General features: G+C 50.4%; 1 protein-coding gene across 1 annotated transcript; it reads right to left on the bottom strand.

Annotated features, from left to right (window-relative positions):
• Positions 1 to 1,087: 1,087 nt before the first annotated feature.
• Positions 1,088 to 14,380, bottom strand: LOC123608158 (heat shock 70 kDa protein 1). Its single transcript, XM_045497737.1, has 2 exons — positions 12,256 to 14,380; positions 1,088 to 1,452 (listed from the first exon to the last, which is right to left on the bottom strand). Exons 1-2 carry the CDS (start codon positions 14,170 to 14,172, stop codon positions 1,444 to 1,446), a joined length of 1,926 nt encoding a protein of 641 aa, XP_045353693.1. The 5' UTR covers positions 14,173 to 14,380; the 3' UTR covers positions 1,088 to 1,443.
• Positions 14,381 to 14,530: the final 150 nt, after the last annotated feature.

Raw genomic sequence — 14,530 nt, 5'->3', positions numbered from 1 at the left:
TGTTCTCAGGTAGCCAGGAGTGTCTGAGGGGTATCACACATATTCCACCTGGGGATGGAGTGTTGTGTGCCAGCCTGTATTTTGCCCTCAGTTTGCCCCAAGCTTCCTCATCAATTGTCATGCCTCCCAAATCCTCAGAATCTTGATCTTCATGCGCTTGATAACTGCAGCAAGGGTGACCATGGCAAAAAATGTTACTGGTCTATGCCACGTTTCTGCTCAAAATGATTTAGATCTTTAAAAGTGAGGTTGTACTGGGGGTGCCTGGGTAGATCAGTCGGTTAAGTGACTGACTGCAGCTCAGGTAATGATCTCGAGGTCTGTGGGCTGGAGCCTCTCATCAGGCTCTGCACTGATAGCTCAGAGCCAGGATCCTGCTTCAGATTCTGTGTCTCCCTTTCTCTCTTTCCCTCCCCTGTTCGCACTCCATCGCTCTCTCAAAAACATTTAAGAAAAAATTTTAATTTAAAAAAAGGGAGGTCACATTAAGGAATCTACTGAAGTCATTGCTTCACTATATACTAATTTGGATGTAAATTAAAAAAAAAATAAAAAATAAAGTTAAAAAAAAGGTCATTCTGACAAAATATTTTAAAATGAGACAACCCAAATCAAGGTTAAATAATTTACACTTGGTCACCCAGCTGGCATTTACAGCCCTAGAGTGTGAATCTGCATCTCATTTTTGCTGTTTTGCACACCTCTAAAATAATTTATAATTAAATAAAAGACTAAGACTCACAGTTCAGAAGTGACAAATTAAGGGCTCTGGACACGTTAAGTGTGAGAGTAAAGAACCGTGAACATCTCTCAACACTGCCTTTAACCCAGAAGTTCTCCCCAAAACCATTTTTGCAGCTCCCATCCCCTTTTCCCCTAAAAAAAAGTGTCACCCACAAAAATGGGCAGCTGAAATTTTGTTTTCTAGCACAGATATAATTTAAAACCTACAATTAAGTCTTAAAATAAATAGCCAAAGTCACAGCTCCTCATAGTGTACCTCTCTTCAGAAGTACTGTATTTTTCAGCCTATGAAATTCAGACATTCCAAGAAAGGTCCGCTATCCCCCCTCAAATAAAAATAGACTTGTATTTGTAACATTTTATTTTTCATCATGAAGTATACAAATTGTTTAAAAAAAAAAAAAAGCCATTCCATGACTTCCGGTGTTTACAAAGCAAAATTGGACAGAGGGTGGCAGTGTTTGCTCATTTTACAGAGGAGGGGAAAAAAAGCACCAACTTACTTTCAAGACAAAAACTCTACTAGAAACACTAGTATATCACAAGGAAATAATAAAGACAAACATTATCAGGTTACAACCTAACTTTAGAACAAATTGAAATAACAGAAAACTGGAAGTAGGAAAAAATACAGTGTGATAGCAAGGTCCTCAAGTCACCTCGACTTGGAAAGAAATACGAGTCAGGAAGGTAAGGATCCTAATCCACCTCCTCAATGGTGGGGCCTGACCCAGAGCCCCCTCTGGGGGCCTGAGCCCCAAAGCCACCAGCCCCAGGGCCACCCGCCCCCTGGTACAGTCCGCTGATGATGGGGTTACACACCTGCTCCAGCTCCTTCCTCTTGTGCTCAAACTCGTCCTTCTCGGCCAAGGTGTTGGCGTCCAGCCAGGAGATGACCTCCTGGCACTTGTCCAGCACCTTCTTCTTGTCGGCCTCGCTGATCTTCCCCTTGAGACCCTCATCCTCCACGGCACTCTTCATGTTGAAGGCGTACGACTCCAGCGCGTTCTTGGCAGACACCCTCTCGCGCTGCACCTCGTCCTCGGCTTTGTACTTCTCCGCCTCCTGCACCATGCGCTCGATCTCCTCCTTGCTCAGCCGGCCCTTGTCGTTGGTGATGGTGATCTTGTTGGCTTTGCCCGTGCTCTTGTCCGTGGCCGTGACGTTCAGGATGCCATTGGCATCGATGTCGAAGGTCACCTCGATCTGGGGCACTCCCCGTGGGGCCGGGGGGATGCCGCTCAGCTCGAAGCGCCCCAGCAGGTTATTGTCCCGCGTCATGGCCCTCTCGCCCTCGTACACCTGGATCAGCACTCCGGGCTGGTTGTCCGAGTAGGTGGTGAAGATCTGCGTCTGCTTGGTGGGGATGGTGGAGTTGCGCTTGATCAGGGCAGTCATCACGCCGCCGGCCGTCTCCAGCCCCAGCGACAGGGGCGCCACGTCCAGCAGCAACAGGTCCTGCACGTTCTCAGACTTGTCCCCCATCAGGATGGCCGCCTGCACCGCCGCACCGTAGGCCACTGCCTCGTCGGGGTTGATGCTCTTGTTGAGATCGCGCCCGTTGAAGAAGTCTTGCAGCAGTTTCTGCACCTTGGGGATGCGGGTGGAGCCCCCCACCAGGACCAGGTCGTGGATCTGGGCCTTGTCCAGCTTGGCGTCGCGCAGAGCCTTCTCCACCGGCTCCAGGGTGCTCCGGAACAGGTCCGAGCACAGCTCCTCGAACCGCGCCCTCGTGATGGACGTGTAGAAGTCGATGCCCTCGAACAGGGAGTCGATCTCCAGGCTGGCCTGGGTGCTGGACGACAGGGTCCTCTTGGCCCGCTCGCAGGCGGTGCGCAGCCGCCTCACGGCTCGTTTGTTCTGGCTGATGTCCTTCTTGTGCTTCCTCTTGAACTCCTCCACGAAGTGGTTCACCAGCCTGTTGTCAAAGTCCTCCCCACCCAGGTGGGTGTCCCCCGCCGTGGCCTTCACCTCGAAGATGCCGTCGTCGATCGTCAGGATGGACACGTCGAAGGTGCCCCCGCCCAGGTCAAAGATGAGCACGTTGCGCTCCCCCTTGCCCGTCCTGTCCAGGCCGTAGGCGATGGCGGCGGCCGTGGGCTCGTTGATGATCCGCAGCACGTTCAGCCCCGCGATCACCCCCGCGTCCTTGGTGGCCTGCCGCTGCGAGTCGTTGAAGTAGGCCGGCACGGTGATCACCGCGTTGGTCACCGGGTAGCCCAGGTACGCCTCGGCGATCTCCTTCATCTTGGTCAGCACCATGGACGAGATCTCCTCGGGGTAGAACGCCTTGGTCTCCCCCTTGTAGCTCACCTGCACCTTGGGCTTATCTCCGTCGTTGATCACCCGGAAAGGCCAGTGCTTCATATCCGACTGCACCACCGGGTCGCCGAACTTGCGGCCGATCAGCCGCTTCGCGTCGAATACGGTGTTCTGCGGGTTCAGCGCCACCTGGTTCTTGGCCGCATCCCCGATGAGCCGCTCGGTGTCCGTGAAGGCCACGTAGCTGGGGGTGGTGCGGTTGCCCTGGTCGTTGGCGATGATCTCTACCTTGCCGTGCTGGAACACCCCCACGCATGAGTAGGTGGTGCCCAGGTCGATGCCGATGGCTGCGGTTTTAGCCATGTCGGTGTCCTGCTCCCCTGCCCGGCGCTGAGGTTCAGCCTTTGTGAACGTCGGTCGGGATACGCGACGAGGAACTCGGTCTGTTCCGAAGCTGCAAACTCGAACTTGCGGGGAGCCCGACTCAGCCGGTCTGCGGAAATTGCGCTAGCGGTCACCGCCTGAACCCCGAAGGTTTCTCGGCAGGCTTGCTGTTTTTCGGGACGGGGCGGCTCTGTGTTTATAACGCCTCATCGAGCCCCACCTTTTCTGTCCTCAGCCAATCACGGAGCTCTGCGGGGCTGCCAGGCCGGGAATATTCCAGCGGTTTCGCATCGCGTCCTGCCTCCAGGCTTTCTGGGACCAATCAGCGCTCTGGGTGCCGCCCCTCCCAGAACTCTCCAGACTCTTCTCGGATTCTTGGGAAGGGACCCGAGTCCTGAGGGGAGGGAGGAGAGGAGATGGGAAGGGCGGTTGTTGGCTCCGCCCACCCAGTCTCGGTACCTCCCAGCGATGCTGTCCACGGACTTTGAAATTGACTAGAAAGACTGGCATTTATAATCGCAGGCCAGTGAGAGCCGCCTGGGGTTCAAACTAGTTTTGCGGTTTAAGATTAAGGTTAAGGAATACACGACTCCCAGGGATACCCCAAATACGTAAAGTTCCCAAGTTTCTCGAAGTGGGTGGGGTATCGGCGGGTCAAAGAGACTCTGATTGGACTGTGGCGCTGACGGATAGGGTCGCGTTTAGGCCCGCTGGTGCATTGGTCCAAAGGCCTGAGCTGCCTGCGGATTGCCTTAGCCAGCCGTGGCGTTTTTCCCACTTTCGATTTAAAGTAGAAATGAGAAGGAAAGAGATAATGCAATATAGTTTTGACATCGTCTCTAACCTACACGGTTGAAATACCTGGGGATGGGAGAATTTGAATTTTTAAAAGAAAAACACTTAAGTAAACAATTGATTCTTTTTTTTTTTTTTAATTTTTTTTTTTCAACGTTTATTTATTTTTGGGACAGAGAGAGACAGAGCATGAACGGGGGAGGGGCAGAGAGAGAGGGAGACACAGAATCGGAAGCAGGCTCCAGCCTCTGAGCCATATGCTCGAACTCAGGGGCCGCGAGATCGTGACCTGGCTGAAGTCGGACGCTTAACCGACTGCGCCACCCAGGCGCCCCAACAATTGATTCTTAAACTGGAGAACGTCCCCAGTGCCCCAGAAGGAACGTGCTGGGTCAAGGGCGGGGGGAGGGGGAAGGGGTGGGGCAGGGGAAGGGGTAGGCTAGGGCTGGGATCCGCTGCTCCCCTTCGCTTTGGGCGGGGCTCGGGCCAGAGGAAGAAAAAACTTTCCGTAGGACTTCAGCTGTCTTTAAGACCTTGGGGCTTCTCCATTTCCCTCCTCTATCAAGCTGGGGGGTCTGGGCCACCCCATTCCCAGAGGGTTTGCCTGTTAATTCCCGGTTCATACTCAGACCCCAGAATTCGATCTTCTGCCCTCTGTCGCCCGTAGGCTGGCCCTCCTTTTTAAATGAAATGCAGAGGGAGGTGAGTCGGCAAGGGAGAGGTGAGGATGTTTAGTCTTTAATAGTATAAGCCACAGCTGGTTGCAGGTGGTCCCTGTTAAGCACACTGGTTGGGATGATGCTGGAAGGTGGGAGGGGTTGGCCGGACCCAGGTTCTACTTACAGCTCCTTTAAAATTTAAGATTATTTGTCATGCATTTAATCCACCCACTTAGTTTTCTATCCTAGATTCCAACTTTCTGCATGTTTTCCTCTCTCCTTTAAATACAAACACATTTGATCATTTTGGCCTTTTTTAAAAAAAAATTTTTTTAACATTTATTTATTTTTGAGACAGAGAGACAGAGCATGAACGGGGGAGGGGCAGAGAGAGAGGGAGACACAGAATCGGAAGCAGGCTCCAGGCTCTGAGCCATCAGCCCAGAGCCTGACGCGAGGCTCGAACTCACGGACCGCGAAATCGTGACCTGAGCTGAAGTCGGACGCTCAACCGACTGAGCCACCCAGGCGCCCCCATTTTAGTCTTTTAAAAAAAGCTCTTGGGCACCTGGCTGGCTCAGTTGGTTAAACGTTGGACTTCAGCTCATATCATGATCTCGTGGTCCTGATTTCCAGCCCCGAGTCAGCATCTGAGCTGTCAGCACAGAGCCCGGACCCTGCTTGAGATTCTGTGCCTTTCTGTCTCTACCCCTCTCCTGCTCACGCGCGCTCTATCTCTCAAAAATGAATAAATCTTAAAAAAATAAAAATAAAAAATTCTTTGTGGATATGTAAGACCAGTTGTTGGGCGCGTGAACTGGAAGTGACATTAAATAGTACCAGGTTCACAACCCACCAAAAATAAACACATTGCTGTACCCACATAGTTGAACACAGAAAACCTAACACAATGAGAGAAAACAGTGTTTTTGTTTATTTGTTTTTATATGAGAAGACAGTTTTTGATGAAGTGAAGGAATCTTGCTTTTGAACATTTTTGCTCAATTGGAATTGCTTTCACAATCCTGTGTGTGTTTGTGCAGGCAAGTGATAACTTTTTTTACATTCAGTTGTGGCTCCCTAATGAGTCACCTCCTAATCTGGTCAAACTGGTCAAACTTACAGAATTTTCCATTTCTTTATGCGCTCTCTGGCAACTCCCCAAGCTTCCATTATAGCTGCCCAATGTGTCAACACTTCTAGGGGCCCTTAATCTCACCTCCTCCCTCTGGAAGCTTCCCTGCCATTACCTGCTACTAGCGGCAGTTCTGGATTTATTCCTTCCTTCTTTCCAGATCTGCAGTTTAAACTTTATTGGCTGGAAGCAAAGGACATCACTGTACCCACCGCCTGGCAGGTAGACATGGTGATAGGGGTTCAAATCTTGCTGCTGTTGGCATAGCAGAAAAAGATCCATTACAAATGCTGTTTTCCATGAATCAGAAACCTACACTCTATAGTTGACCTACCTTTTGAGTTAACTCTCTCTCTGTGGACTGGTCTGGAAACCGAAACATCTATATTCCTTTTCATTTCCTGGCAAGGAGAGTGTCTCCTGGATTTTGTCTTTTACACTGGATGCCTTCCAAGGCAAAAACCCGGTCACAGATTTAACTGGTGTCTAAAGTGACTGTAAGAACCCCAAGAAATTTTCTAGAATTTTACTTTGACTAAGTTTGCAATTAGGTTTTATCGGGTTTAGCATTTGAAAGGATAGAGTATCAGGTTTCCTCAAGCTGGTGGAACTGTCAGGTACTTAACTAAGCGGGGAGTGGGGAGACGGGAGAGGGAGAGCCGAGAACGTTGCTGGCGGCAGGAAGTATGGAGGAGGGGAGCCTTTATCACCCTGAAGCTGCTGCGGGTTCTTTTTTCTTCTCCTTTTTCCCTGCAGTTTCTCAAACTTTACTGTTTTCTCCTCAGTTCTTTCAGTTTTAAAAGATGGTATAATTCTAAGGTTAGCCAGAAAAAAGTAAAAGAGGTAACTGATAGGAAACCTAGAACCAGGCATTTTTAACAAGTCGGTGGCAAAAGCTGCAGTGACCTGGGAAAGCTGCAGATTTCCAGCAGCTTGGAAAAAACTGAGAAATACCCAGGTTTGTATCTGACTCTATTTCCTTGTTCAGGCTGTTTTGTTTTTTGGTTTTTGTTTGTTTGCTTCTTCCTCTTCTTCCTCCTTCTTCACAAGGAAATGCTTGTTAGTTACCTAAATTACAAAAGTCTCTATCTCTAAAATGGAATCAACAGAATCTATTTTATAGGATGGTAGGCATCAGTGATTAATAAGATAATGCTTCTAAGGCCTTAGTTCTGTGCCTGTGACAGAGTAGTGCTCTAAAATTCGCTCCCTTCTCGCTTCTTAGCTGGGATTCCATACTCAGGTCTGACATCTCAAGTCTTTCCTGTTGAGTTGCCTACAAGGTTGGGGACAACTGCCAGGACAATGGCATTACTTTCAGTTTCCTGGAGAAACTATCTTAAGATTTTCAGGCAGAGGCCATTCAGGCAAACCTTTTCATTTTCAGAGAGGAACACAAAGGATCAGTGGTTCAGTGGCTTGGTCTGGTCACTCAGCTAATTATAGAACAGGGGATTGAACCTACAGGTCCTCATATTTCCCGTTTTGAACTTCTCTCAGGGCTGGCACGGGCATCCTATCCCTTTCATTCTCTGAAGAGGAAAACAAATGGCCACAAAAGGGAGTGAAGTGAATGTCAGGGCTCTGACAGAGCACATTAGGGACACCACGGGGCTATGTGACCAGCCAGGGACTCCTCTCTCTGGGCTGCCACTTCTGACTCCTGACCATCCCAACCCCACCGCCCACTCCTACCTTTCCCACCCTTCCAGCTCTCCCAGCCCTGCCTCCCCTTCCCTTCATAACAGAAGGTTCCCTCGAAAAGGGGAAAGCAGGGAGCCCTGTTACTGTGGCTAGGCTGGGACAGAGTTCACAGAATTTTCTGGAAATTAAATAGAGAGATGACTAAGCTTGATTTTCTAGGGCGGGAGTTAGCGGGGTTGAGGGTGTGGAGAGACTTGGATGAGGCAGTTTGTTGATGAGTTTTCCTACGAGTCAGTCTCCGCCCTGGAACCCAGAAAACTCCAGAAAGTTCGGGACAGCGGAGAAAGGGAGCGTAGAGCGCCAGCCGGCGAGGGCGGGGGCGCCAGCCGGCGGGGGCGGGGCCGCAGAGCGCGGAGGCCGCCGCTGGGGCCTAACTGGCGGGGCTGGCCGCAGAATTGCCTGGCCGGTACCGGGGTTTTGTGATTGTTTTTTTCCAAAACGGGGTTAAAGGAGAAAAAAGGCGAGAGCCTCAGAGGATTTCTCACACTAGCTAATTTATGCGACGAAAACACTGGAAAGTCGCGTAACTCCTACAATTAGGCCGGACGAATTGGGTGGCCAGACGCCAGAAGAGAAGGTCCCCACACAGCCCGAGGCGAACGCACCCGGGGCCTGGCGAGGACGTGCGGCGGAGACGCACCCGGTGGCCTTGCCCTGTCGCCGCCTCACCTTCACCTCCTGGCTCTAGTTCCCCATTTAAAGGCCCTCGGAAGTGATTCTCGTCTTCTGGACACCTTCTTCCCCCTGCCTCAATGCTTCCCGGTTGTGCCCGATCTTCCGATCCTTGACTGGGCCCGACAGGGATGGTGGGGCGGGTTGGGTTCACCCCGATGTCCGGAATTCCCTGTGCGGCCCGACCCCTTAGGCTTTCTGTGAGCGGCTGGAGGAAAGGGGCGGGACTGGTGGTATTGATCTGTCCCAGTGCAGCGGATTCCCAAGAGGTGATCCAAGGGGACGTATTTAGGATTTCAATTAGACTGAAAGTTGATGTCAGTTACTGTTTCTTATCTCTACTATAAGGATCATCCTCTCACCTAAAATAACCCCATTTCTACCGAAAGCCCATGTTCCTGCCCGCTTCTCTCATATGTAAAAAAGGTTTTTTTGTTGTTGTTTTGGTATCTTTTTCATTTTTGATGACAGAATCCTGTTAAATACGAGAAATGACAGTATGTATGTTGCTAATAAAGCAGTCTTAGGCCCAAAGGTGTATTAGGGAAAGTACTAGATTTTTAAAATTCTTTCCTCACCCACAGTTCTTTTTCCTCAATGTACCTCCCCTACTCCCAAGTTTCTTCTGTTACCCAAAACACAAATTTCTTCAGCGATGACACTGCATTCTCTTTTTTTTTTTTTTAGTTTTGTGAGAGCGAGAAAATTCCAATCACACTCCCCTCTGTCAGCCTGTCAGCACAGAGCCTGACTCTGGGCTCGAACCCAACAAACTGTGAGATCATGACCCAAGCTGAAATCAAGAGCCAGACGCTCAACCCACTAAGCCACCCAGGTGCTCTGACATTCTCTTTACTTTATTTAAATCTACAATTTCATCAGCCTTAACTCCTTGCCTTTACAAAGTGATTATTTCAGTCTGTGCAAAGGTATGCAGGCAACAACGTCTTATATTGATTTCTTAATAAAGCACCTACTTAGTAACTTGACTAGCCATAGGAACTTACTTTGTCCAGGGTTATTTCTAGAGATTTCCCTAAACTCTTATCAAAGTTGTTTGGTAGTTCCTTCCCAATCTCCACCCGTTTCCAATCTGCCCTGCCTATCCCCTGCACCTCTTCGCTAAATAGTGGTAGTGGCTGCTGAAGAGTCACTGTATTATCTGCAAATGACAGTCACTGCAGCTCTAAGGGGCAGATGAGGTCCTGTAGCAAATGCGTATCCTCATCAAAATTGATTTACACTATGGCTAGAGTCCACAGCCCTACAGCTCAACTCTTCTGAAGGTTAAAAGTGCCTTTATAATATGGTCTAGAAGCCTAAGCATCTTGTAGATTTCCATTTCCATACTTCCAGGGCAAGGTCTACCATGTATGTGTCATTCTCATAACACTGATTTTCTTCAAAGGCTATTATTTACTAAAAGGTTTGATGGGCTTTGAAGAACACAGAAAATGCTTTTATGGGGTCACCTGGGTGGCTCAGTCTGTTAAGCATTAGACTGGATTTCGGCTCAGGTCATGATCTCAAGGTTCATGAGTTTAAGCCCCACATTGGGCTCCGACCTTATAGCAATGAGCTTGTTTGGGATTCTTTCTCTCCCTCTCTCTTGCTCTCATGCTCTCATTCTCTCTCACTCAAAATAAATAAAACTTTAAAAAACAAAAAAGAAAATGCTTTTATGGAATGTAGAGTGAGACCTTTGTTTTTTGTTGAAGTGAAACTCACAAAACATAAAAACCATTTTAAAGTGCACAATTCAGGGGCAGCTGGGTGGCTCAGTCGGTAGAATGTCCAACCTGAGCTTAGGTCATGATCTCACTGTGGGTTCAAGTTCCATGTCAGGCTTTCTGCTGACAGCTCAGAGCCTGCTTCGTTCGGATTCTGTCTCAATTCTCTCTGCCCCTCCCCTGCTCACACACTCTCTCAAAAATAAACAAACACTGAAAAAAAGTTAAGTGCACAATTCAGGGGTGCTTGCAATTATCTCCACCTACCCCCTCTATCTTGTTCTAAAACAACTTTGTAACCCCCAGGTGCAATCGATTTTTAAAAGGGTTCACTCATCAAGCCCGGAGAATTGTGGGCAGGCATTTTCTAACAAGGAAATTGTGGGGGGAATTATTTCTAGAATGCTAGCAGTTGGGATATGAAGCATCTCAAAGGGAAGGTAGTGTGTGGGAAGGAGGCCTGTAGTAAGTCTTCTTAGTACAGGGATGCAGGGTCCTTCCTCTTCCAAGTTAACAAATACTAAACCTTTGTTATCAATCCTATTGTTTCTCTGATAGAATTGTTTAGAATTGCACAAAATAAAAGCAAATGGGTAGTGACTGAGAAACCTAGGTTAGAAATAACCCAGAACCAGGCATGTAAAAGACAAAAGCCCTGTGGACTTGGGACAGCCTGGCAACAACTGAGGAAACTGGAGCTGGAATCCAGGTTTAACACCTTTGCTGAACTGGAATTTTTTTTTTTTTAATGTTTATTTATTTTTGAGACAGAGACAGAGCATGAACAGGGGAGGGGCAGAGAGAGAGGGAGACACAGAATCTGAAACAGGCTCCAGGTTCTGAGCTGTCAGCACAGAGCCCGATGAGGGGCTCCAACCCACAAACTGCGAGATCATGACTTGAGCCGAAGTCAGATGCTTAACCAACTGAGCCATCTAGGTGCCCCATGAACTGGAAATTTTTTTAACCAGTGAAGTAATTTCAGTTAAATCAGTAACTTTTAAATCTCCCTGTTATGTTCACCTGTGCAAGTCAAACACTACCTAAACTTGGTGTGGTGGAATGAGAATTAATAAACACATAGCCCCAAAACGGTGCCTAGTACCTAAGGGCACTGAACTACTGGGTCCTTCTCTTGGGGCACCAAACTCAAGGAAGTTTGCTTGAAGGAAGTTTGCTTGAAGATACCGGATACTTAAAATGTAAATAACCAAAGCCAGAAACGTGACATTTCTATCTAAGTAACCTCTCGGAAATCAGAAGTAAAGGCTGAGGCACCAGGCAAAACAAACAAACAAACAAAAAAACCCTTTCATTTTAACACATGAGAACTAGAGATCAGGGTGGCATATGCATAACTGGGCAAGCCAGTGCCTGAACTCACATTTCCTCACTACCAATTTAGGACTCACCTGTTCTTTCATGCTGAAACCAGATTATATATCATTGCTCTGACATATCAGGTGTACTTACAGGAACAGGCAGGCATGGCCTTACTCCCTAACTGCCTCTCCTTTTTGTCAGCTTCTCCAGTAACATCCCCATTCCCCCCTCTTTTGAGGCCACCCTTACATAAGGTCAACCCCCTCACCAACTTGACACCACTGTGTCAGTAGCCTGTAATTTTTTCTGCATCCACAGACCCAACCCACTCATACCAAGCATTTGTTTCAACTCTCCCAAGGATACCATTCGCTTGAAAGAAATAGATGACAAGGCAATATACAGATGTACTTCTCCAGATCCCTGACCTTTATCTAAGATACAAATTACCATTCAACTTTAGACTAACAAGACAACCTATGCAAATTATTCTAGCCTCAAAATAAAACACAGAAACAGTCAAGAAAATCAAATTATTGAGTTTATTTACTCTACAGAAAACAGTTAAAACAACAAAACAAAAAGGCCTGAGTTTGGGATAAATATTACAAAAAAGAAAATGCACAAAAGATGGCAGTATAAATTCTTGCTAGGTTTAGGCTCTACAAAAAAAAAAAAAAAAAAAAGGAACTTCATCATTTCACCAAAGGAGACAGTCGAAACTTGGCAAACAAGTTGCAAAGTTGAGAGATGATGAAATGCAGGTATATAACGCAATACAAAAGGCATGAATCCCAACCGTCTCCTCAACAAACACGAGCAATCTGCGGAAGAACTCCTAATCCACCTCCTCAATGGTGGGGCCTGACCCAGAGCCCCCTCTGGGGGCCTGAGCCCCAAAGCCACCAGCCCCAGGGCCACCCGCCCCCTGGTACAGTCCGCTGATGATGGGGTTACACACCTGCTCCAGCTCCTTCCTCTTGTGCTCAAACTCGTCCTTCTCGGCCAAGGTGTTGGCGTCCAGCCAGGAGATGACCTCCTGGCACTTGTCCAGCACCTTCTTCTTGTCGGCCTCGCTGATCTTCCCCTTGAGACCCTCATCCTCCACGGCACTCTTCATGTTGAAGGCGTACGACTCCAGCGCGTTCTTGGCAGACACCCTCTCGCGCTGCACCTCGTCCTCGGCTTTGTACTTCTCCGCTTCCTGCACCATGCGCTCGATCTCCTCCTTGCTCAGCCGGCCCTTGTCGTTGGTGATGGTGATCTTGTTGGCTTTGCCCGTGCTCTTGTCCGTGGCCGTGACGTTCAGGATGCCATTGGCATCGATGTCGAAGGTCACCTCGATCTGGGGCACTCCCCGTGGGGCCGGGGGGATGCCGCTCAGCTCGAAGCGCCCCAGCAGGTTATTGTCCCGCGTCATGGCCCTCTCGCCCTCGTACACCTGGATCAGCACTCCGGGCTGGTTGTCCGAGTAGGTGGTGAAGATCTGCGTCTGCTTGGTGGGGATGGTGGAGTTGCGCTTGATCAGGGCAGTCATCACGCCGCCGGCCGTCTCCAGCCCCAGCGACAGGGGCGCCACGTCCAGCAGCAACAGGTCCTGCACGTTCTCAGACTTGTCCCCCATCAGGATGGCCGCCTGCACCGCCGCCCCGTAGGCCACTGCCTCGTCGGGGTTGATGCTCTTGTTGAGATCGCGCCCGTTGAAGAAGTCTTGCAGCAGTTTCTGCACCTTGGGGATGCGGGTGGAGCCCCCCACCAGGACCAGGTCGTGAATCTGGGCCTTGTCCAGCTTGGCGTCGCGCAGAGCCTTCTCCACCGGCTCCAGGGTGCTCCGGAACAGGTCCGAGCACAGCTCCTCGAACCGCGCCCTCGTGATGGACGTATAGAAGTCGATGCCCTCGAACAGGGAGTCGATCTCCAGGCTGGCCTGGGTGCTGGACGACAGGGTCCTCTTGGCCCGCTCGCAGGCGGTGCGCAGCCGCCTCACGGCTCGCTTGTTCTGGCTGATGTCCTTCTTGTGCTTCCTCTTGAACTCCTCCACGAAGTGGTTCACCAGCCTGTTGTCAAAGTCCTCCCCACCCAGGTGGGTGTCCCCCGCCGTGGCCTTCACCTCGAAGATGCCGTCGTCGATCGTCAGGATGGACACGTCGAAGGTGCCCCCGCCCAGGTCAAAGATGAGCACGTTGCGCTCCCCCTTGCCCGTCCTGTCCAGGCCGTAGGCGATGGCGGCGGCCGTGGGCTCGTTGATGATCCGCAGCACGTTCAGCCCCGCGATCACCCCCGCGTCCTTGGTGGCCTGCCGCTGCGAGTCGTTGAAGTAGGCCGGCACGGTGATCACCGCGTTGGTCACCGGGTAGCCCAGGTACGCCTCGGCGATCTCCTTCATCTTGGTCAGCACCATGGACGAGATCTCCTCGGGGTAGAACGCCTTGGTCTCCCCCTTGTAGCTCACCTGCACCTTGGGCTTATCTCCGTCGTTGATCACCCGGAAAGGCCAGTGCTTCATATCCGACTGCACCACCGGGTCGCCGAACTTGCGGCCGATCAGCCGCTTCGCGTCGAACACGGTGTTCTGCGGGTTCAGCGCCACCTGGTTCTTGGCCGCATCCCCGATGAGCCGCTCGGTGTCCGTGAAGGCCACGTAGCTGGGGGTGGTGCGGTTGCCCTGGTCGTTGGCGATGATCTCTACCTTGCCGTGCTGGAACACCCCCACGCATGAGTAGGTGGTGCCCAGGTCGATGCCGATGGCTGCGGTTTTAGCCATGTCGGTGTCCTGCTCCCTTGCCCGGCGCTGAGGTTCAGCCTTTGTGAACGTCGGTCGGGATACGCGACGAGGAACTCGGTCTGTTCCGAAGCTGCAAACTCGAACTTGCGGGGAGCCCGACTCAGCCGGTCTGCGGAAATTGCGCTAGCGGTCACCGCCTGAACCCCGAAGGTTTCTCGGCAGGCTTGCTGTTTTTCGGGACGGGGCGGCTCTGTGTTTATAACGCCTCATCGAGCCCCACCTTTTCTGTCCTCAGCCAATCACGGAGCTCTGCGGGGCTGCCAGGCCGGGAATATTCCAGCGGTTTCGCATCGCGTCCTGCCTCCAGGCTTTCTGGGACCAATCAGCGCTCTGGGTG

This window comes from Leopardus geoffroyi, chromosome B2 (genome assembly GCF_018350155.1).
Source record: "Leopardus geoffroyi isolate Oge1 chromosome B2, O.geoffroyi_Oge1_pat1.0, whole genome shotgun sequence".
Lineage (NCBI taxonomy): Eukaryota > Metazoa > Chordata > Mammalia > Carnivora > Felidae > Leopardus > Leopardus geoffroyi.
The sequence above is the reverse complement of the archived record's forward strand: the minus strand, read 5'-3'. Positions and strand labels throughout refer to the sequence as shown.